Raw genomic sequence first — 24,155 nt, forward strand, 5'->3', positions numbered from 1 at the left:
TAGCTTAAGCCTGCCAGAATAGATTGGTTTCTTTCATACAGACTTCACATAGCTTGAACATATTATTTGTCTCTAGCACAACATTGTCACAGAAATAAGCATAGAAATTAATTTTGGAGCCACATTTGAGAGAGAAATTGCAAGAAGAATGAACAGAATCGTCTCTTTGTAAGTATGAAATCTAGTGAAATATGTGCTATTCTGATATGGAGCAGAGCTGACATCTAATGGCCACATATGCGTTTGAATATTAGTATCTACCTACTATTCACTAACCACAAAACCCAAATATTGATGCTTTAGAAGGAATCCCTTTACTGTAAAAGAAACTCTGCAAACATGGTATTTTAGGTTGTACTTCAAGCAATACTGAAAAGGAAAACATTATTTTCTACAATTTCAGATAATGTATTCAACAGCAATAGATTTGTACTCAATACTCAGCTGCTATGGTTCTGATAACTCACAATGTATGTTTGCGTGTGAGAGATTACACAGATAATACATACAAATACCAACACAAACAGTAATTAGAACGTACAACAATATGTGGTATCTGGTCCCAAATGTGGAAAGTGCTTGATTTCCCTCTAGACTCTTGTTTCATAATTCACTGTCCTTAAAAATTTTAGCCAGTTAATCCAAACTACAATTGAGGTCATGCCCTACATAAAACGGTATAATTCCCTAGGCTTGCTATTTGCCTTGCAGTTTTCTGATTTAGAATTTATTTAAATTGCTGATCTATGAAAAACAGTAAGTCTCCCTGAAATGCAAAGTGGTTTTATTACAAGCACAGAGAGCAAACTGCTTCTGAGATGGAGCATGATTCAGGGCAGATATCAAAGCCCTTTGTTCACTAAAGTTGACTGTTGTCAGGTGTACATCATTTCTGCCATGTGGGACATTTCCTTAGGGATATGCAGGAAGTATTCCATATAACCTGAAAGGTCCTCAATAGTCACATCATCTACATGAACTCTGGCTTGCTCAGAACAAGATCTGAGAGAACTGGAGGAAATTCTTGATGGTAACAGCTGTGAATTGTCCTGCACATGTGCTGTTCTTTCAGATGCACACTGGGAAGAGTTCTGTATGTCAGAAAACATATACACATTCATGTTTTGCCATTGCTTACGCTGGCATTCGTTCTCTACATATGCACAAAAATTCCCTTTATTTTGTTCAGACACAGACTGGAAATCAGGAAGATCTGTGACCTTCAGAATTTCTGTGGGAAGAACACTACCACCAGAACAATCTTCAGAAATACTCTTTGGTATTCCAATCATGGATGCCTCAGAATCTTTGAAATCTGTTTGCTTCTTGCCAAACTCAAGAGGGTAACTGGCCTGTTCATTTTCAGGAAATTTCTTCGGTGTATCCAAATCTTTGTTGCTTTCAGAAGCATCTGTTGGGTTCTTGTGCACTGATTGGCTACAGGAGGGCATTTGTTTAGTGCAGTGGATGAATTTGGGAGGACGGAGTACTGGAGACTTTGATCGCCGGCGACGTTGGGCTCTAACTGCTCCTCTCAAAGGTTTTCTCAAGCACCTACAAGGTGAAAATGGAAAGAGATACTAGTTCACTCTGCACAAAGGAGGATAGTTAGACATTTACAAGTGTGCAAAATGTGCCATCAAACAATGTTTAAACTCTTTCTGAAGAGCTCAGAAAGGACTGTTCCAACCCATTTCAAATTCCAGAAGTGGTCCAATCTGTAGAAGGACCTCAGGTCACTTCAGGGCATTTAGAACAGCCTGTTTGTGATTGGAATGTTCTAAGATGGAACATTTTCCACATGGCTATTAGACACTCACTACTGCAATTCACAGAGAAAGTACATTATTTTTAAAAATGTGTTGTACTGTCAGATATTGGACAGAAATAATTTTTCTTGCCACTGACAAAAATAAAATATCCAACAACCGCTGAGATAACTCAGATAATTAGCTGTTTTCATTTATTTAGCAAAAACAGTATAAAACTGAAAATAATTCATTTTAGTGAACACATTTCAACACTTCCATACTGTCTATTCAAGAAGATAACCATTAATGTAAGAATGCATAGCACAAAATATTTTGATTTAGTGTGGTACCACTACAGTGAGGTACTGCTACAGTGCTTAAAATATTCTTCACAAGGCCTAAAACATATGCATATTTTAAAAGCAGTGGTTTTTTTAGTACAAAAGTGTAGTGTAGAATTTTTAAGAAAGCTAGGAATGTGTTTATCGTTTAAAAGAACCACTATCTAAATGGTAATGATAATACAGAAAATCCTTTTGAAACAAGCAGCTGTATGTTCTTCTCATGAAGAATTTGAACATTCAGACTGTATATATGCCAGACTTCCATCTCTCCACCGAATCTGACATTTATATAGTCTGGAGCTATACCTGTTGATTTCTAAACAATCTGTCTGCAAAATTGACGGATACAGATCACATAGGATATGGCCTTTATAAATGCTGATCACCACAATACTTCACTGGTTTTTTGGGCCCTGCTCTAGACTCTTTTAAGAGGAAATGTGTGAAAATTAATGACAACATGGTAGAATAGTAGAAGCTGGGTTGACATAATCCCAATGCTGTACCATTTAATCTTAATATCTCAGAAGGTTTTGCTATCCTAGAAAAACTAGAAAATTCATTTATAGGCAGCTCCTGATCTAAATTCAACACATGGATGAAAAAACTGTGGCATGTCCAAACTATGGAAGACCATTCAACTGCAATATTGTTCCTAGATGCCAACTAAAGGAGCCTATAGTTACAATACAGAATGTCCTCCATCTCCTCTTTTTATTTGATCAGCTGTTCCATTTTCTGATTTAAATCACTATTTAATTTGTTATATAATTTTCATTGCTGTTCAGTACTCTAGTTTCTTTTGAAAAGGATATACACACGAGGTTGACTGAGTATGTGCCATGAAGCCAGTGTCAACCCTTAGCAGCCATATAAATAGATTTTCTCCATGAACACCAGGTTGGTCAAGACATAATTGCACTAAGTTGGCTTTAATAGGAATCAAGTCTGGCTAACTTAGAGTATGCCCAACTCTTTTAACTATATATCTGGCAATAAACTTGAATTACAACAAGCCTAGTTAAATAGCTTGTATTATAAGAAATATCTGACCCCAACCTTCCATTTCTAGGATTTGAATACATGACATGGTCCTATAGTTTCCTTCCCTACACAACTGAAGCAGTGATGTGTTACATAAAGAGTATGCTTCAGTTTTGCAGGAGAAAGATTCTCTTTAACAGTATCTTCTCTTCCTTTTACCACATCTGGAAAGCAAAGAACTGACAGCTTGTTCTGCCTTGCACAGCAACTGAATATACCTCAGCTGCAACAGTCATAAAAACACAATAACTCTACTAAATCAAACTATCACATCTTTCCTCACCTTCATTTGTCTTTTTTTCTAACTGATCATTCTAAGAAGTTATGTGGACCAGGTTATTTAACAAAACACTTCAGCATTCCTTCATCTTAAGTATTAACCAGAATCAATTCCTCTTACCAGTGCCAACTTTCTTTAGATCCAAATGTCATCTTTACTTTGGATTCATCTGTAGTTTCTACAAATGATCTTGGAGATGCCCCCTCACTCACAGGGAGAGAAGCAGTGGATCTGAAGTATGAGAAAAACATGTTAAAATAAGTTTAGAATTTATAATCTAACTTCAGTCAGTCAAATTGCTTAGCATAGTTCACAATAAGACTGTCACTGCAAATATACATTTACAAGCAGCTCTCCCACTACTGTTCTTTCTATTAACCGCACTTTGAGTTATTCTGAATTTTACCGGAGTAATGATATTGGGGGATAGTAAGCTTAAACTTTTACACAGAAAAAAAGTATGATCATGCTATTCCATACAGTGGTACATCTGACTGATTGATTATAATTATATTGATTTTTGTTTTTAACCTTCTGATATTACTACTATGAGCTACTCAGAGTCTCTGGACATGGAGCACTATGTAAGTTTCAGGAATGAATGAATGGTATTGCCTGAAATCTTCCTTTAAATTTTTCTAGACGGAAAAACTAGTTTTTCACAGCCTGATGTATGGTTTTTAAACTTCTTACTTTTCATACTGGCTGCTTTTTCAAAAAACAATGCATGCTACAGAAAATATTCTGGATTATACAGTATTGATGATGCCTGCTGAATCTGTTTTTCTGAATGGGTAAAGGATATTATATAACAACTATGGCTGCATTTATTTTAGAAAATTTATGTGGCTGCCTATCTTACATATGCACTCTAGGCAGCTAACAATAGTCAACAAAAACCTCTACAAATCATGCAAAAAAAACCTCCCACCGAATTAAAATAAGTGTAATACAATAACCAAGGAACCAAACCACACCTTTATTGGGCTCATCTAACATCCCAGCCCAGCACCTGAGGGAAAGGCCAAATCTTCACAGCCTTCCAGAAGGCCAAGTGGGTTGGGGCCCTCCATATCTCAGGAGGGGTAGGAGGCTGTTTCATAGGGCAGGCACCACACAAAATAAGGCACGACTCTTCAGCCCCACAAGATGTTTAATAGAGGGGACCTGGAGTGCACCTCCCTGTCAGATCTGATGGGACAGGCAGAGACTCTTGGAGACAGGCAGCCCCACCAGTAACCTGGCCCTGGGTCACACAAGGCTTTAAAGGTGATACCCAGCACCTTGAATTGCACCTGGAAGCATACTGGGAGACAGTGCAGCTTTCATAACAGCAGTGCTGTACTGCATTTAAAAGTGACCTAGTAATATCACTGAATATTCCATTTTAAGCTTCCCAGTTTTCAATCTACTTATGAGAAGAAAAAGGTAATGGGATGAAGAAACAAGTATATGAGATCCCCAACCTTGTGAGTCTGACTTATTTGGCATTTTAAAAAGGACTGTGGAAACAACAGTAAAATAGGTGTTTTAGGGAGAGGGCCAGAGAAGCCAGGCACAAAAAATAGTAATGACACCACTGTTTATTGTATGTATTTTTATTTGTATTCATTTTATTCAACCAATGCCACCTGACTCCAATTGACTCTAGCCACCTCACAGCATAAAAATGTTGTTGTTGTTAACAAATATACAATAAAAAAAGCATGTAACAAGATGGCAGATCTGGACAACAACAAAAGCAAACAGATTGTATAATATAACCACAAAGGACTCCAGCCACCCTAGCCCAAAGCCTGGGAGAACACCCAGGTCTTTAAGGCCCTCTGGAAGGCCATCAGGTAGGAGCCACCCAGGAGGGAACCTCATTCCAGAGGGTAGGCGCCACACAGAAAAGGCAAGTCTCAAGAGTCCTGATAGATGGCACTGGCTAATTGAAGGAACCTGGAGCATGCCAACTCTGTTGGAGCAAACTGGCTGAGCCAACACCACAGGAAATACACAGTCCCTCAAATATAAGCAATAGAAAACTGCCCCATTTTGATGAACAAGGGATTTGGAAGGGGTAGATATCCATATGGAAAACAGCAGGAGAGAAGGAAAAAAGCACTACATAAAGGACCTAAGGTAAGTAGAGACCAGTAAGAATGTGAGTTTATTAGGAAAAGTGTTCTAAACACTCAAAAAGCATATTATGCTTTATCTTTGGTTTCTTACATATAAGGTGGAGTGGGAGAAGGAACAACAGAAATGGTATAGTTGAGTACTAGAGGTAGAGAACAACTTGATAGCACATATTTAACTTCTCTTCAGGATCAAGGTAACAAAAGTGACAAAACTGCTTCTCCTTTTACATGTTATAAAGTACAAATATGCTCAGTTCTTACTGATTAATTACACTGTTACTTACTGTTCTGAATCAACTCTTAGCTTTTTGAAAGCTGCCTGGAGATTCTCCTCATTCTCCAACATTGTTAGAGAACAATCCACTGCGCTCTCTCCCCTTTGCAGATAAACAGAAAAACAAACTGAGATGAAAATACAGGCAACTAATACAGGAAAAGTCATACTAAATTTGACTAATTGTAGATTAGCGCCTCAATAATTTTTATATGAAAACACAGCAAGGTGTTTTGGTAGGATTGCCGTTTAACGCCTGCTGCAGAATTGGAATTTGGCAGAATATATGCTAACAAAAGAACATTTAAGCCTTACTTACAGCCCACCAAATTTAAAATCTTGAAGTCCCCCTCCACATTAAAGAAATCAGCAGCTGAGCCATTCAAAGGAGCACCAAAGCCTTCTTTTCCCACTTTATACAGAGAAACTAATAATCTTTAGAAATATATATGTAATGTATATATATTTGTTGTGTGTGTGTCTACACCTATCTATCTAGGCCATGAGGTATAATATATGAATGGGCTTTGGGCTATTACTTTAGTTAAACACTATATGCAATTCAGCTATATAGTTGAATGCACCACTGAATTGGGTATGATTTGTAAGATTAGGTTAAAATTATTCTTACACAAATGACAGAAAAGACCCACTATTCTTAATTGGTTTACCCAACCAACTTTTAAAAACTGTGTGTATGCATATCAATACCTATTTATATATACCCACCTACTCAAATCCATCTGTATCTCTGTGTGTGTGTGTGTGTGTCAGCAGGACTGTATCAATACTTCATCATTAAACAGAACAATTAAGTTGGATCATCTTTTCCTGAAAACCATTATGGGTCCTATATCCTAGGATATCTCAATTTCTTTACTCAAAGAAAATATTTTACTCAATACTTTACTCAAAAATAAAAACTAGAATCTACAATATAAGTTGTGCTCTCCTACTACACATAGTAATAATTCTGGACTCTTATTAATTTAGAGTTAAGTTGCATGTAAGATTTAGTTTGAACAACTTCCGGGGGAGGTATGATGAACTGAAGACAGCTCTGTGAAAGCGGAGCCAGTGACGGCAGCAAAGACCAAGGAACTGGTGACTAGACTGAGGTTCCTTGGAACCTCTCCAGATAAGGAGAGGATGGGAGATCACCCACATGTCCTCCGGATGGCTGGTCCTTGTGAGTTGACCACAGGACAGTGATTTTCTGTGGGTTTGAGTGCCAGGAGATGACAGGATTAGCCAACCACAGCAGAAACTTTTAAAGGACACTAAGTTCACAAACCCCATTTTCTAATCACTTTTGAAAATTGCTCATTAACTACTTTTAAATTATTATAGACCTTTGGAATGACAAGTTGGAAAATGCCAGGTTAGTCTGCCTTCAATCCTGAACGATAGAAAATTTTTATCATAAGCTTAAGAATCTGAAATAAACAGCAAAAAGCTAAATGAGATTTTGATCTTAGAAAGTTATAAATGGACTATGGGTCCAGATAAAACTGTAATATTGAAACTTTTACAGTAAGATTTTGGAATTAATTATAAAGAACAAGCACTTCTCATGAGAAATAGATATTGTTTTGGTTTTTACAAGACATAATAAAGATAAGCAATTTCATGATTTCAAAAAAATGGACACTAGTGGGGACTAAAGTTCTTAGGTAGAGGAAAGATTTAAAAACCTGTAAATGTTGCAAAACGTTCTAACAATGAAAATGCTGAAGGAGACTTTTGAAGAAAGGAATCAGAAAATCAACAATGTTGATATCACAATATCAACGATGTCAGTAATGATGTCTGCTTCTATGGAAAGAAGCTTTGTATGTCCGAAAGATGTAATTGAAGAAATGACAGGTGTAGAACAAATTTTATCTGACAAGATAGAGACATTATCGAAAGTAGATTTACAATTGAAAGGCCAAGAGAATGATTTAGAAAAGGATGTTTCACTGGATCTACAAAAAAAATTGGCTGAGATTTTAAAATTTACAGGAAAATACAAATGACAAACCAAGAGAGTGACCCGGATAATTTTTCCCTACTGGATTTACAAAAGAGGCTTTTTAAAGCCCTGAAGAACACTGTGTGATGGGACAAAGAAGAAATGAAGAGAAATCAAATCCTATGACAATATTTGAATAAATTAAGAATTAGGACTGTTAGAAGTAAAAGAAAGGAATATAAAGTTGGTTTATTTGACCAAGGTTAAAATAAGCTGCCCAGAGTCACTTGTTGAGATGGGCTGCTATAGAAATCGAATGAATAAATGAATGAATGTATGTATGTATGTTGTTACTTCTGGCTGCCCTTTATGGATTTGTTTATAGATAAGAGATGGGATATGGGATGAAGATATGTTTGTAACCTTAGAGAGGGTGAAGAGTTACTAAATTTGTTTATACTTGTTATGATGAAGTTTGGAAGCCATTTCTTTATATATTTGTTTTCTCTTTATTACAGTATATTCTTATTTTTCTTTTTCTCCTCTTTTTTCCTTTTTTCTTGCACTTTTTACTCCTTCTTTCTATTCTCTTTTCTTTCTTTAAGTTTAGTTTGTATTAGATTTCACTATTATAATCAAAATTCTTCGATAGATAGATTTAGTTTGAACAGAATGCTGTAGTGTTAAACTATCGCAGTTCTATCCAAGCTAGTGCTTTCCAGATGTGCTAGGACTAAGTCCCAGAATTCCCAGCCAAGATGAAGAAAGCCTTCAGATGAATGAGCTTACTGAGACTTTGCATCCAAATGTTGTCAAGTCTTCTAATGCATACCAAGTTAAGATAGAAAGTGAATGCTTCCTACCTGAGAGCTAACCACATTTATAACCACAAGATATGTACCAGTATAGGGTATATATCTCCTAGCTGATAAAATGTGGGCAATAGTATGTTCTCTTGCAAGGCAGTCTTTAAAGATCCTAGTTTGCATAGAATACCATAAGCATGCTTGGAGTAAAACTGGCCTTTGGTTACACTTGTAGCTTATTGGCCAAAGTGTGCCAAAATTGACTGGTACTGTCTTGTTTGTAAGGAAGGCTGCATGAGAGAGTTAACATAGTCTCTATCTTTTCTATCTTATGAAAACACATTACACAAAAGCCTAAACTGGACAAAGATATGATGTGTGGCAGAGGTCAATATCTAAGGACTGATCAGATAATGACCACTGTTCAATACAGAATACAGGTAGACCTCAGCTTGCATCTATTCATTCAGACACCAGTCTAAGTTTATTTTATTTATTTATTTCCTATCCCACCTTTATTACTTTTATAAATAACTCAAGGCGGCGAACATACCTAATACTCCTTCCCCCTCCTATTTCCCCACAACAACAACCCTGTGAGGTGAGTTGGGCTGAGAGAGAGTGACTGGCCCAAAGTCACCCAGCCGGCTTTCATGCCTAAGGCGGGACTAGAACTCACAACCTCCTGGTTTCTAGCCCAGCGCCTTAACCACTAGACCAAACTGGCTGTATGGTGGCACTGAAAAAATGGACCTACGACTGATCCTCAAAGTTCCGTCCATCACAGCACCCCCACGGTCACATGATCGTGATCCAGGCACTCAGGGGCCTGGCTCATGATTACTATGTTGCAGGGAGCCATGGTCATGTGATCGCCATTTGCAACCTTCCCTGCCAGCTTCCCACAAGTAAGGTCAATGCAGCAGCTGACAGGGAAGGTTGCAAGTCACTCTAGTAAGTCCCTCACACTTTTTATCCTGCCCACAGCACCCCTCCCCCGCACAGAGCCTCTGCTGGCCCTCCCAGGCCCTCCCCTAGCCTCTCCTGACTAGAGCACAGCCTGAGCAGGCCCTCCCCCGGTCTCCCCCACCCCCTGTGGCACACCCCTGCAGCCCTTACCTGCGATCTCACCTCTTCCTGCTTAACAACCTGCACAACTTGGGGTTATAATGGCAACCGGGACTGCTAAGCAATGTGGTCACGTGACATCGTGCTTTACGACCACATCGCTTAGCGACAGCAATCCTGGTCCCAACTGCTGTCATAGCCCAAGGAGTACCTCTATATACAAAAGCTCTTGAAAACTTTTAAAGTATTTAGGTTAACAAAGTTAATTTCTTAAAAAATAAAAGTTAACGTTTTAAGTGTTTATAGCCCTCAAACTGGCACAAAAGAAGAAAACTTCCAGAAAAATGCTCACTTGGACACAACTTCCTCCCTGCTCCACTCTGTTGATATTTGTTTGGTCATATGGTTTAACTGGCACATGTTTCTTAGTTGCCTGTTTGATGTCATTGTGACTCGTCTAGGATGGATGTGTCATAATGTATTTGAAGTATATACTAAGTCTTGAATCAAAGAACAAAGAAAGCACAAAAGGAAGTGATACACCAAGACTGCTTCCTATCTGCCAAATGGATGATTAACAGAAGCTACATAAAACCTGTCTTTTCAGAAAACTTAACTGAATGTTGGATCCACAGTTCTGAAAACAAGGCAAGTTCTATTTATTTTTTATACTGCACGCATAAAAAACTCTATCATATATACTTGTGCAAATCCCAGAACATTTGTTATTTTAATATTGAGGAAATAAGAACCAACTTATTTCCCCAACAGAACTGCTTAGTAGTGCTTATGTAACCTGGCTGTATTGATTTGTCTATTAATCTCACTGGGTGAGTAATTCAGTCTCCTGAATGCCTGGTTTAATTCCATTAGTTGAGCATCTCTGTCCAGTGGGTCCAATACCACTGTAGCATACAGCCTGGTTAAAGGCAATGTATTTGGCAGTGTGTTCTTGGTGGAATCTGGAAACATGTAGGTATGCATGGTGATATGCAGATTTCCTGTATAATGTGTTTATGCATCCATTGTGTAGTTTTATTGTGACATCAAAAAGTAGACTTGTTCTATAGATAGGGGAGGCTAAGGTTGATTGTGACATAGAAGTTGTTGAGGTCTTGATGGAATCTGATAAAAAATTGTTATCCATGGTTTCAGATGGTGAGTATGTCATCAATGAATCTCAAGTAAAGGGGGGCTTAAGGGTTAAGATTTGAGAAAGTGTTATTGTAGTTCAGCCATGAAAATGTTGGCATATTGTGGAAACACGTGTGCCCATGGCTGTGCCACTGATTTACAGATATATGCTTTTGCCAGAGGTAAATTGTCATATAGCATAGTGGCAAGGCATGCTGTATTGATCTTTTCCTGAAGCATGAATCACAGACTCCTTGTTAAAATGGAAAGGATAGAACTACAAAAAACAATTTACCAACTGAACTATTTCCCAGTGAAAATTAATTTCTTGTAAGGATGTTACTATTTCTACAATTTAATTTCTATAAATTTAATTATATACATATACATACATAATTAACTTTTATAAATTTCTATAATTTCTTTTTAATGGCTTTTCTGTTAACTATTGGGGACGCAGTTCTTTTCACTGATAATCAATGAGCTTGCAAGTGCCCATTTACAAAATTTACAAAACTTGTCTCCTGAATCCTTATCAGCCTGAGAACCCACCCTTACTTGATGGGTCTGAAGGCTGGAAATTGAAAGAAAGAATTATGGACCTGGAGATAGTTATTAAGCATACCATGGAGTGCATGGAGAACCAACCAAGCCTGGAGAAAATAAAGACTGTTCTTATGAGGTGATGATCACTAAGCAAAAAGCACCAATATTTTGGGTACGTGGCGCAAATATGATTAGCTAGAAAGCAGAATTGTTAAGGATGAAAAAAGTAGAAGGGGAAAATTAGACCCAGGGAATGGATGAGATATAAGAGATTACAGGATTGTTCTTGAAAGAGCTATAGAATATTACTGGAAACAGGTCAAATTGGTGAGCATCTGTCCATGCAGTCATTAAGGGTCAAGCTCTCAGGACAAGATATATTACATCCTAGGTTGGTGAAGGAACCGAGGTGATTGCAGAACAACCATCATCATCATCTTTATTATGGTCATAGACCAACCTTGGTAATCTTTGAGAAATACAGGAGAACTGGCAAGGTCCCAGAAGACTACAGAATAAATAACACTGAAAACCCATAGACTGTCAGCTTGACATTTTGGACAAGATACACAAAAAGATGATCATGAAGCATATTTTGACTTAGGTATGCTATGATTAAAATCAGGCAGTACTGAACTGCTACAAACAAATTATGTCATATTAACCCTATCTTCTTTGATAGAGTTACTAGCTTAATAGATTTATTACTGATCTTTGATTGTAACAATAAATTTGATTTCAGCTTAAAAGATCAGGGAGTGCACAGACATGGTGTACCTGGACCTCAGAAAAACCTGAGAAAGTCTGTCATGATATTTTCCTTAATAAATTGCTAAAAAATGGGCTAGATAATACCTTGGTTTGATGGACTCACAACTGGATGAATGATTGCACCCAAAGAGTGTTCATTAAAGCTCCACTTTGGCATGGAAGGAAGTATCACAAGGAGTACTAGAGGGCTCTGTTATGCATCCTGAGCTATTCACCATTTTTATCAATAACTTGGATGGGGGAGTTGAAAAATGCAAGTCTGCAGACAACACAAACCTGGGTGGGGTGGCAATATTTCAAATACAGAGAAGATTCAAAAAGATCAAAAAGGCTTGAGCAGTGGACTGAAATGCATACACTGGAATGTATGGGGTTTTGTATCGTGGATTTTAATTCTGTAAGCTGCCCGGAGTCACTGTGAGAGTTGAGCGGCCTTCTAAATTTGTTTAATAAATAAATAAATAAATAATAAAAATTGAACAGAAAGAAATGTAAAGTACTGCATCTGGTTTGGAAAAATGTAATGTATAAGAATAGGATGACTTGACAATAGTCCAGTCATTTCCTTACTGTTGCCATCAAATATGGGAAATATTTCAAAATGTTTAGTTAGAACAACAAATGAAACATATGTATTGTCAAGCAAAAACATACACTACTTTTAATTTCACATTTGGTCTGACCACCTTGTAATTTTGGATGAGTACCAACCTGTATTCTTCCCCCCATCCTCTAAGCCTGACAACAAGCCCAGCTTAAGTGGTATCACCTAGCTGACCTAAAAGATAAGAATAGCTGCTGAGTACTTGGTTGGGAGACCACCAGAAATCCCAGGCTGGGGAAAAAATCCCAGAAGAAAGCAAAAGCAAAGGACTCCAGCATTGTGGGCAAGGAAACTACATGGACTGTCAATGTAGCCACTAAGAATGGGATTCGATGTGAGGGCACCGTTCCTTTTAGGACAACTACATGAGAATCATAATTTGGTAGGGTGCAAATACATCCACAGGAAAAAACAAGTAAATACTTTGTGGCATTTATGGACAAAAGTATTTATTACAGTATAAGCCTGCCTCTTGCTTTACATCAAATGAAGTTGATGGGGCCGCACTAAAACTTCGCTCAGTGTTTTTCAAACCTTGGCAACTTTAAAATGTGTGGACCCAGCATGCTGGCTGGGGAATTCTGGCAATTGACGTCCACACATCTTAAAGTTGCCAAGGTTGAAAAACATTGACTTACCTTATTAATCAATCTGTTAGTTTCAAAGTGCCACAAATCTTTTTGCTGCAACAGAAAAACCTGCCCCTCCAAGAAATGAAGTTGAGAAAAGCTTCACCTGTGGAGTTTCTGCCTGCGACCGAAGCCCTAAGTCCGAAAGAAGAGCCGAAGGGGCCTAAAAGGAACGGAAGGGGTGCTTCACAGAGCAACGAAAATGGGGCGCTCAGCACGGTGACTCAGCAGAAGACAACCGCTTTGGCGGGAAGAACCAGCTGCTCTGCTCCGATGACAATGAGCAGACGAGGAGCCTCGCCAGGTCCGAGCTTAGGCGGCTCTGCCCAAAGGAGGAGGAGGAGGAGGAGGCGGCGGCGGATAGAAATTTCAAATGTTGCATTTGCCGCGCACGAATCCCTCAGCCTACCCTCAAGTGTGTGAGCAGAAATAAACGAATGACCCGGATATGTAAGCGACTCGCCGAGGCCCGATGGAGGAGGGTTAGTACTCGTGCGCATGCGCCCTCCTGAATCTTCTGACTTGGCTGCGCGCGCAAAACAGGAGTGGATGAAAATATGAGGAGCTGCGACAGAAAACTCAAGGTCGTTCAACGCATGCGCAGCGTTACCGTCACTTCCTGTTGTTTCTATGTTCACTTCCGGCCGTGGCTGGTTTGACTGATCGGGTGCGCTTTGTCGGGGTAAGTTGGTCCTTATTTTCTCAGGTTTCGTTGCGCCTGAGGGAAAGGAATGGAGATTTTTATTTCCGTTGAGATAAATTGGGTTGCCTTCTGTCTTGGGACCCCGTTTATGTCTTTGGTCTCTCTCGCCTTCCCCTTCCAAGCAGATGCGCACCGAAGAGGCGAAAGTAGGGGCTGGGCCTCTTCTTCTTCAGCTACGTCATTTCTACTAGTTTATGCACTGTCGGATTTCTTATTTAATACGTAGCCCGCCTTCTGGGTCGTCCGGAGCCGCGGGAACATCCCTGCTCGGGTCGCCAGAATGGGTTTCCTTGTTACTAAAAGTGACCGGGAGTTTCCTGGCGCCTTAAAGACGAACATTCTGGTTTGTTAGGAGACACGTTTTCGCCCCTATCTTCCGTAGTGACTCAACATTAAAAGTCTTGATCACATTAACATGCAGAATTTCCCAACCCAAAAATTAAGCTGTCACACAACAATTAAGCTGTATAATATTAGTGTTTTTTTTATAGTGCATTTATTATATCTTCAACCCGCCCTTCCTATGAACATATAGATTATACATACCCACAACATACTGTATCTTCACAGCACCCCCTCTGGAGTGTGTTACAGTTGTTTAGTGAGTATCAAAAGATTTGAAGCTGGTTCTCGCTGCCCTTAAGGGAGGACTCTGACAGGTCCACCACACAGGAAGGAATTCAGACAGAAGACTTAGTTCTGAGTACAGGTAGTCCTTGTTTAGCAACTGCCTTGAATAGTGACCATTCACAAATACGACAGTAATAATGATAATAAATGGTAGTAAAAAGTTAGTTCTGACCAATGTGCACACTTTCACCCAAATTTCTGTGCCTGACAACGCATGCCGGAGTGAGAGTAACGCTAGCGTTGCTGCATGAGACAACTTTATCTAAATGAGATGGCCACAACCAGCGATCTTTGTGGTGTCTCTTTCACTCTGTCACATGGTTTGCTTAGCAATCATTTTGCCCAAACCAACTGTGGTTGCTAAATGAGGACTACCTGTATGTGGAGTCCTTAATGCTCTCTGAGCCTTGTTGTTTTCTTGCAGATGTTTCATTGACAGACTAGGCAATATCTTCAGTGCAAAGAGGGAGAGCAAGGCCCACTCCCTCTTTGCACTGAAGATGTTGCCTAGTCTGGCAATGAAACGTCTGCAAGAAAACAACAAGGCTCAGAGAGCACCAAGGACTCGACAGTTCAACCCTGAGCTACAAATATTTGCTTCGATTGCTACCTGTATGTATTTATAGGTGCTGCTGCTGCTTGTTTGTCAAACTGAATTTCCAGTGTATGCTGGCTCCATGCAGAAATATATTCTTGTGAAATGTACACTGAAATTCATTATTTTAGACACCTCAGATAAAATAGACCAGTTGTCTTTGACATGCTGTCAAATATTTGTACATAGTTTGTTTACCTTGCCCTGTTTCAAGTGATCTACTCATGTACATTGACCATAGTTACTTGTGTGCAACTGACAAATGCTGTGAATCTAACTTTAACACTATAGTTGAATTCTAACTCACTTGCATATCCAAAGAGGAGTTTAAGGAAGATGAAATGTATTTTTGTAACAACATAGTTCATATGAAGTAATGGGTGAACTTTTTGCAGCTTGAATAATCCATAAATCATAGATTTTGAAATCCATAAAAATACAAGTACAGTAGTTAAAAGCTGTTTTAAGTACTTAATCAAGTACTTAATCATTTTTAAGAGACATTTTCTAGATTAGAGTGTAGGTCTGAAGTAAAGGCACGTATACTTGAAGTTGAAGAAGTTGTGTCCTCATTAGTCGGTGGTGAGTCTGTTACCTAAAGCAGTGAGCAAAGGAGTGAAATCACTAAAATGGAATGTTGGTCCTTGAAGAAGTTACTGAAAAGGTGATGTGTATTGAAAGGTGACATGAATTGCTGCCTGCAGTTATATCTCCTTTTTTTCTAAGTATAAAGGTTGTTTTGAAGTGGACCCCAGAATTAATACCTTCCTTATGAAATGTTACAATTTTGTTCTGCCAGATATTCAGTAAGATTTTTTCTGATCCTGTAAAGCAAGGTTCTTCTATTGCTCTGAGCATTCAGATAATATTCTGCATCCATTTATCTATCTATCTACCGCCCAGAGTCCCTCCTTTGAGGGGGAGATGGGCAGTAATAAAATTTGATAGATTTTTTTTATTCTATCTATCTATCTATCTATCTATCTATCTATCTATCTATCTATCTATCTATCTATCTATCTATCTAATATAGCTGCCCATCTCACAAACAAGCAACTCTGGGTGGCGTACAACAAAGCTAAAACAATTCAAATACTTAAGAACCATTTTTTAAAAAAAAAATCTGTTCAATTGTGTCTGATTCTTGGAGACTGCCTGGACAAGTCCCTGCAGTTTTCTTGGCACAGTTTTTCAGAAATGGTTTGCCATTGCCTGCTTCCTAGGGCTGTGAGAAAGTGACTGGTCCAAGATTACCCAGCTGGCTTTGTGCCTAAGGCGAGACTAGAACTCACGGCCTCCCAGTTTCTAGCCTGATGCCTTTAACCACTACACCAAACTGGCTCTCATTAATTATTAAAAAACATTAAAAACTATAAAAACTGAACTAAAACAAAAAATATAGTAGACAAAGGGATGTTAATAATAACAGAGCATCGTTATGATAATTTGGTTCAGTCCTTTTCAGATCCTCAGTCGTAGTCTTATTTATTAGTTGTGTATATCACTGTAATTCTAAAGAACATGTGTTTAACAGCAAAAATATAGTGGTATTGTAGTATAGCAGCTAGAATGGTGTCTATCATCATGTTTTCTTCTAAACTGCGTGGAGTAATTGCTTGATTTCTGCAGTGTGTGAACATTTGTGAATTTACATAATTTTATATAAGACAATTCACTTTGTGTTATGGTATTTGATATTAATAGTTAGTCACATACAGTGTTTATATATATATATATATATAGAGAGAGAGAGAGAGAGAGAATTTCTTGCAAAGTAGATTTAAAATTAGAATAATTTGGATAGAACAGAGTTAAATTGAAAAGATAGAACTTGATAAATCTTCCTGATTTCCTGTAGTAACCTTATCATTATTTTATTGTTACTACATAATGAAATATACATCTCTGGATGGAAGTACTAAATAAGTAAATCATAGATAAATCATAAATAAATAAATAAGTGTACCCTTATCAGTTCAGCAGATTAAATACTGATTTTGATATACTCCCTTGTGGAATCACTGCCATTTTAAAAGAATGTTCCAAAAGTACTATGTGGATGCAATTTTGTATGGGTGGATTTCACTGTACTTTGTCGAAGCCCCTCAATCAAAAGAATTTTATTCTGTCCCACCTATGCTATTAATATGACATAGACAGGTTCAATTTCCTGTGATGTCTCCATCTTTTGTTCAGAACTACTCTAATCATAGGAAGTATCTGTCCTGTGTGTATAGTATATATTTCAGTTTTAGTTAAAAGGTATCCACACATTTGTTACAGAGAAATATTAAGTAAAGCACACTTAGTTGTGATCATGCACTGAATCTAAAAGTTCTAATACTCAACTTGAATAAGAGGAGTCTCTTGGCTTGGCTAGAGTTTGCTTCAGTTATGTCTAGACTGGATTACGGTAGTGTTATTTTGGAGGCCTCCTTTAATAGAATTTGGAGGCTTCAGTTTGATTCCAAATATAGCCACTAGGATATTGGCAGGAGGAAGATGAAATGTTAATGTAACACCTACCCTACATTATTTGCACTGGTTAACCAGGTGTTTTTCAAATTCAGTGTAAAGACAGTTGGACAATTTTAGATCTGTTTTGGGGGGAAAAATATTCAGGGGAGCCTTTATTATTACTCTTTAATGTAATATTGCTGGCATAATTTTAAGGGTTTTTTTCCCAGTATGTTGACATTTTTCTGTGCTGGACTTTTCCAGCTTATATTTATACGTTTATTTTATTTTTATTTATGAGATTTCTATGGCTGCCCATCTTAAAACACAACTCTGGGCAGTTGTAATGGGCTGTGAGAATAATCTTGGGAGATAGGAGGAGGAGGAGCCGCAGCCTAGATAGTGGTCAGACAAAAGATATCTCAGCCCACAGAAGGAGGGGGCAGAGAAAGCATCTCAGAAGGGACCTCCCCAGTTCTCTGGAAAGTAAAGGCAAGGGAGGAGAGAAGTGCTTTCACACTTGCAAAATTCTGTTACTGTAATCTTACAATAAAGCTAGTGTTAGTACTCATGGTTTTGGTTTGTTGTTTGGACTACCTCAAAGGGCTGACACCAGCTCACAATAACATTAAAACCTAGACCTATAAAATATAAAACCAAGGCAAAACCCGGTGCCTCAGTCATCCCCTTGGGATGCCCCATATCCAACTGCAGACATCCCCACTGTACTCTAGTACCTGGGTAAAAAGCCAGTTCTTGATGGCCTTCTGAAAGGCTAAAAGAATGGGAGCCTGCTGGATAACCTGTGGGAGGGAGTTCCATAACGTAGGGGCAGTTACAGAAAAGGCGTGGTTCCAATGGCAAGATTTCAGGGAAGGGAGCTGGAGCATGCCTACCCTATCCAGTGTGGTAGGGTGGGCGGATACTCTCAGGGAGAGCCGGTCCCACAAATAACCTGGTCCTGTGCCATGCAGGGCTCAGGTGTAAGGTGAATTGCACCTGAAAGGAAACTGGGAACCAGTGCAGCTCACGCAACTGAGGTGTAATGTGGGCGAACCTAGAAACACCCAATACTGTAGGCGCTGCTGCGTTCTGGACAACTTGTAACTTCTGAGTGGTCTTCAAAGGCAGCCCCATGTGAAGTATATTGCAGTAATCCAAATGAGAAGTGACTAAGGTGTAAATGACCGTGAGCAATACCTCCTAGTCCAGGAAAGGGCACAATTGGTGCACAAGATGAATCTGTACAAATGCCCCCTAGCCACAGCTGCCACCTGCTCATTGAGCAGGAGCCATGAGTCCAGGAAGACCCCCAAATTGTGCACCAACACAGTCTGGGGAAGTACAACTCCGTCCAGAGTCAAAGATGACAAATCACCAAACCCTGGGGGGCCAAAAACCCAAAGCCACTCCGCCTTGCCAGGGTTGGGTCAAAATCAGTTCCTCCACACCCAGACCCTTACAGCTTCCAGGCACTCGATCAGCACCACAACAGCATCACCTGCTTGGCCAGGGGTTGAGATGTATAGCTTGGTATCATCAGTGTACTGATGATACCACACCCCATGCTGTCAAATGACCTTACCCAATGGTTTCCTGTAGATGTTAAAGAGGAGAGGCAAGAGATCTGAGCCCTGAGGCACCCCACACTGCAGGGGCCTAGGGCTCAACCTCTCCCCCTCCAAACACTGACTGAAACCAGCCACAGGGGAAGGACAACTACTGCAAAACAGTGCTTCCCACTCCCAGCCCCCGAAGCCAGTCCAGTCTGGTATCGAAAGGTGCTGAGAGATTCAGGAGAGCCAGGGCTGTTGCATCACCCCCATCCTGAACCTCCAAAGGTCATGAGCAAGCATGGCCAATGCTGTCTCAATACTGTACCCCAGACTGAAAAGGGTCCGGATGATCTGCTTCATCCAGGGTCCTCTGAAGCTGAGCACCAACCTCTCTCTCAACAACCTTTCCCAAAAAAGGAAGTTTGGAAACTGGACAAAACGTGTCTAACATGTTGGGCCCAAGGATGGCCTCTTGAGAGGGGAGTGCGCCACTGCCTCCTTCAAGGCAGGCAGTACCACCCCCTCCCACAAAGAGGCATTAACTGCTGCTTGGACCCAATCACGTTCCACCTCCCAGGAGGCCTTAATTAACCAGGAGGGCCATGAGTCCAGAACACAGGTGGCTGAGCTCAGAGCTTTGACTATTGACTTGCATGCTAAATACTTTGTTTATGTATAAACTAGGCTAAACTAAGAATGCTGTGTTAACAAGCAAGGGATAATTTACTTAGTAAATGCGTATTTAACCGTTGTTGTCTAGAAAGCAGCTCATGTTGTAAAAAACTTCAAAGTAATGCAAGAAATGTGTCCCCTGATGACATGGATATCTCTTAAAATTGACCATGGAACTTTTTGACAAACAACTAAGAACTTAAAAGGTGACTTTTCCCAAATCAGTCAGTCTGTATGGAGTTTTATACAGTCTGCAGTTCTGTTGAGTGTATGCTGTTCTTACAGGCTTATTGCACTTTCTGTTCTCTACCTAAAATCAATATAACTGTTTTTGTTGTTAGCACTCATTATATGGCAGGCACAGTAGCATTCTAACAACCTACAAATGGAATCAGAAGCTAAAGAAGGAGATGAAGAGAGCCTGCAAACAGCTTTCAAAAAGTTGAGAGTGGATCCAGCTGGGTAGGTGAAAACTGATTAAATTTATTTTTCTTACGGACTTGGTGCTTTTAATGGTGTATTGCTTTCCTTTTGTAAGCTTAAAATTGCCAGTGAAGAAAGGCTTCAAGCTCAGCATTCATGTTTGTATTACTCCAAATTTATAGAAAATGTTCTGTCTAATAGGGGAACTGGGAAGTTGCATTCCCTAGCATTGAATTCAGCTAATAAAATCTTTGTGAGATATGTATGGATGGCTTAGTTGGTTCAGCTTAGTTAGTTCAGATGTTTGTTCAGCTGTAGCTGTATGCCTGTTGGAAGTAAGGCAGTATTCTATCACTATTTTACTGTTAGATCCTGATGCCAAAGACTGTTCTTATATAGATTTTCTGAGCAGTTTCAGATTTAAAAATTCAAAAGTAGAGTCCTTTCACAGTTATCTATTTAAGCTTTTATTTATTTATTTATTTAGCAGATTTAGATGGCCACCCATCTTAATCAAATAATTCTGGGCAGCTAACAAAAACATAATAAACACAGTAAACAGATGAACACACACACACACACACACCACAATTAAAAACATAATTGAGGCACTCTTAACATTTCTCTAACAGCATATAAAACAGAACACATATAATAAGTTCCACTAACAACCTGGCCCCAATTCTTCCTTCAGGGCCTTCCAGCAGGGAGAAAGTCCAGTAGAGCTGGGGCCATCCAAATTTCAGGGAAGATTGCCATGACAGGGAAGGCACACCTCCTGGGTCCCACTATGTGACAGAAGGATTGCTTTACAGAGGGTTTTTTTACTTCTTGGGCCAAGGATTCTTAAGGCAAAGATGCAACATAATTTTCTTTCACTTTTTTACAAATTTCATGAGCAAATGTTCCAGGTTCATTTCCTTTGTCTCAGATTTTTTATGTTTACTGTTCAGACAAAGCCTAGCTCTCACATAATGCTAAGCCATGTTTGCTAGTATAATGAACAACCAGACTACTGATTTATTCAACAGTGATTAAACTGAATCCATGTATAATGTTACCTGTAATTTCAATCTCTCTTTTCACCCATTCAACCCATTGAAACTATTCTTATTTCATGATTAAGCGCATGTTGTTCAAATCAGTTCTGTTTCTATTTCTCAGGAAATAGATTCGATTTTAGTAGCTTTAATATTTTTAGACATGTCACATAGAAGCACTTGTTCCAGTTAGTTAGGCTTACATGGTATGTTCACAGTTCCAAGGCTAATTAGTTTTAGTAGTAGTTGCTCACTTTATTAAGCCAGAGTCTTATCCACAATTCCTTTTGCATAGATGTAAATGTAAGAATTGATTACAGTTAGTCCTTGACTTACAACGGCAATTGGGACTGTAATTTCCATCGCTAAGCAATGCGGTCATAAAGTGCGACCGCATCACTTAGCGATGGCAATCCCTGTAGTCCAAGTTGCTGTCGTTAACTGAATCCCACAGTTGTTAGGCGAGGCAACTTCCTGCCAGCTTCCCACAACCAAAGTCAGTGGGAAAGCTGGCAGGAAGTTGCAAATGGGTGGGGGAAGGTGCAAGGGAGTGCGCAAGAGGCGTGGCATGGGTCAGGTTGGGTGCATGAGAGGCGCGGGTTGGGGGAGAGCACGAGAGATGCCATGAAGGTTGGGGAGGGTGCAAGGAGGTACGCGAAAGGGCCCGGGGCTGTGTGTGAGAGGGTCGGGGAGGGTGTGAGGGGATGCACAAGTGGCTGGTGTGGCACGAGCACAGAGGGGTGAGTTCTTCTGTGCATGGGTGGGGGAGACTTACACCAGTGACTTGCAACCTTCCCTGCCAGCTTCCCCATTGACTTTCTGGGGAAGCCGGCAGGGAAGGTTGCAAATGGAGATCATGTGATCACGGGGTGCTTGGCAACCGTTCGTAACTACAAACAGGATGCCAAGCATCCAGATCACAATCATGTGACTGCAGAGGTACTGGGACGACCAGAACTCTGAGGACCAGTCATAACCACCATTCATTCATCACCGTCATAACTTGGAACAGTCACTGAGAGAATGGTGGTAGCTCGAGGACTACCTGTACTCTATTCCAATTTCTTCTTACTCAAGTTACAGAATAGCTTTTTAATATGTTGTCTGCTCCTTAAATCAGATCTTCTGTTAGTGAAGGAACGGGATTGAGAACTCCAGGCAGAGCAGCTATTGATGGAGGCTGGCATCAGATTGTCTGTTCAAGAGAGATTTGGCACAGGTAAGAAGAATCACTAGTAAATGTATGTTCAAGAACTACTCTTTATTTGAAACTTCTTTTTATCCTCCAGTACTCGGCTGATACAAATATCTAGAAAATAATGTGAAACTTACCGTGCAGTGATCTGTTTGCATCTTGTTTCTGCCTTCCTCTAATGCCTTGCCTGATTGGTAATTTATTTGGAAGTAACTGGAAGAGATGCAGTGGGTTATTTTAACTGCATTAAATACTCGTAATGATATTTCTTTCTGATTAGGTTACAGTTGCATCCCTTAAAATCCCAGTTTGATCTCTTTCAGGAACAAAAATCATGAGACATGTGACATAAAGTTACTTCATACATAGAACTAGAGCAAATAATTTAGTTTTCCTATGTTGGAATATATTTTGTTCTGGAATTATTTTCTGCTAATGTTGCTGCTTTCTTTTACAGGGGTGCACGGAAACCCTTGAGAGGGGCAACAAGGCCACAACGTCGCAGGCGTTCCAAATCTCCTGTCCTTCATCCCCCAAAGTTTACATACTGCAGCACGAAAGCATCTTCGGTAAATAACCAACTGAAACACAAAAGTCAGATTGATGCTTCAAAAAATAAAATTGGTCCAGATCCTAGTGTTTCAGAAGAGCTGTACCTAAGTGGAAAGAGGTGTCCACTTTTTGACAGCAGCAACTGCAGAAAAAGCAGAGCAGGACATCAGAAAATGCTTACTAGTGAGCAGTCTTCAAAGAATTTGGGAAGGGGTTGTCATGCTTTTTCTTTGACCTTTGAAGCCAGCCTGGATCCTAGCCAGCCTTCAGATTTCCAGTCTCTTTCCAAGCTGAGTTATGAGAAGCAGTGCCCATGCATGGACAAAGAATGGCAAGCAATAGAAACATACTCCTTTTCTGGTTTGCGGAGTGTCTTGTCAGAGTGTGAAAAAGCAGTCCTGGAAGTGCGTTCGCAATCTTTGCCAAACCGATCACCTTCTAGTACAGGTTCGTCAGGCTCTGCCCGGTCTTGTTCTGAGCAAGCTCGAGTCTTTGTGGATGATGTGACTATTGAAGATCTTTCTGGGTACATGGAGTATTACCTATATATTCCCAAGAAAATGTCTCACATGGCAGAGATGATGTACACTTGAGATGAGAATCATGGGTTTGAAGTTCAGTGGTGGTAGTGAGATGTTTCCTCAGTGCTGTAGATGGAAATGTGTCCATTGTCAATGCTGCGTGTTTGATCAAACGTTTATTTGCACCATATAATGTAGTTTTTTAAATAAAGTTAAAAAGACAATATCCTATGTTTAAAGGTGCATTGCATTAAATCAGGTTTAAGAATGTACCTGGATAAAGCTTTTCTCCTCTTGATACAATCTAAAGTTCTCTGTTTCTTAAAGAACCTTAAACAAGAATTTGCTTTGAATAAAGGTGTTCCTAAATCTAGATAAATCTGCAGTAAATTGGCAAGGATTTTTATTCTTGTAATTTTTTTTCATAAAAACAATATTAATTTCCTCATGCTCTGAAATGAAGAAAGCTTGGGCTAAACA

The 24,155-nt window shown here is 39.5% G+C and overlaps 2 protein-coding genes across 3 annotated transcripts; one reads left to right on the forward strand and one right to left on the reverse strand.

The window, feature by feature from the left end:
* Window positions 1-291: 291 nt before the first annotated feature.
* LOC134492932 (oxidative stress-responsive serine-rich protein 1-like) lies at window positions 292-13,685 on the reverse strand. Of its 2 annotated transcripts, none has more exons than XM_063297112.1 (4): window positions 13,438-13,685; window positions 5,830-5,947; window positions 3,540-3,650; window positions 292-1,554 (listed from the first exon to the last, which is right to left on the reverse strand). In XM_063297112.1, the coding sequence occupies exons 2-4, from the start codon at window positions 5,889-5,891 to the stop codon at window positions 876-878; spliced, it is 852 nt and encodes a 283-aa protein (XP_063153182.1). In that variant the 5' UTR covers window positions 5,892-5,947; window positions 13,438-13,685; the 3' UTR covers window positions 292-875. The 2 variants fall into 2 exon arrangements, with proteins under 2 accessions (XP_063153182.1, XP_063153181.1); XM_063297111.1 differs by having other exon boundaries at window positions 5,830-5,922; window positions 13,438-13,684.
* Window positions 13,686-13,920: 235 nt separating this feature from the next.
* LOC134492933 (oxidative stress-responsive serine-rich protein 1-like) lies at window positions 13,921-23,901 on the forward strand. Its single transcript, XM_063297113.1, has 4 exons — window positions 13,921-14,013; window positions 20,286-20,406; window positions 22,528-22,626; window positions 23,060-23,901. The coding sequence occupies exons 2-4, from the start codon at window positions 20,330-20,332 to the stop codon at window positions 23,745-23,747; spliced, it is 864 nt and encodes a 287-aa protein (XP_063153183.1). The 5' UTR covers window positions 13,921-14,013; window positions 20,286-20,329; the 3' UTR covers window positions 23,748-23,901.
* Window positions 23,902-24,155: the final 254 nt, after the last annotated feature.

Source organism: Candoia aspera, chromosome 3 (assembly GCF_035149785.1).
Source record: "Candoia aspera isolate rCanAsp1 chromosome 3, rCanAsp1.hap2, whole genome shotgun sequence".
In the NCBI taxonomy this organism is placed as follows: domain Eukaryota; kingdom Metazoa; phylum Chordata; class Lepidosauria; order Squamata; family Boidae; genus Candoia; species Candoia aspera.

Bases quoted from the DNA above. Each gene is read 5' to 3' on its own strand.
- LOC134492933 (XM_063297113.1), top strand. From the start codon at position 20,330: ATGGAATCAGAAGCTAAAGAAGGAGATGAAGAGAGCCTGCAAACAGCT. The intron at 20,407-22,527 runs GTAGGTGAAAAC...TCCTTAAATCAG, and splicing joins TTGAGAGTGGATCCAGCTGG to ATCTTCTGTTAGTGAAGGAA. The intron at 22,627-23,059 runs GTAAGAAGAATC...TTTCTTTTACAG, and splicing joins TCAAGAGAGATTTGGCACAG to GGGTGCACGGAAACCCTTGA.
- LOC134492932 (XM_063297112.1), bottom strand. From the start codon at position 5,891: ATGTTGGAGAATGAGGAGAATCTCCAGGCAGCTTTCAAAAAGCTAAGA. The intron at 3,651-5,829 runs GTAAGTAACAGT...CTCATACTTCAG, and splicing joins CTAAGAGTTGATTCAGAACA to ATCCACTGCTTCTCTCCCTG. The intron at 1,555-3,539 runs GTAAGAGGAATT...TTCACCTTGTAG, and splicing joins TCTAAAGAAAGTTGGCACTG to GTGCTTGAGAAAACCTTTGA.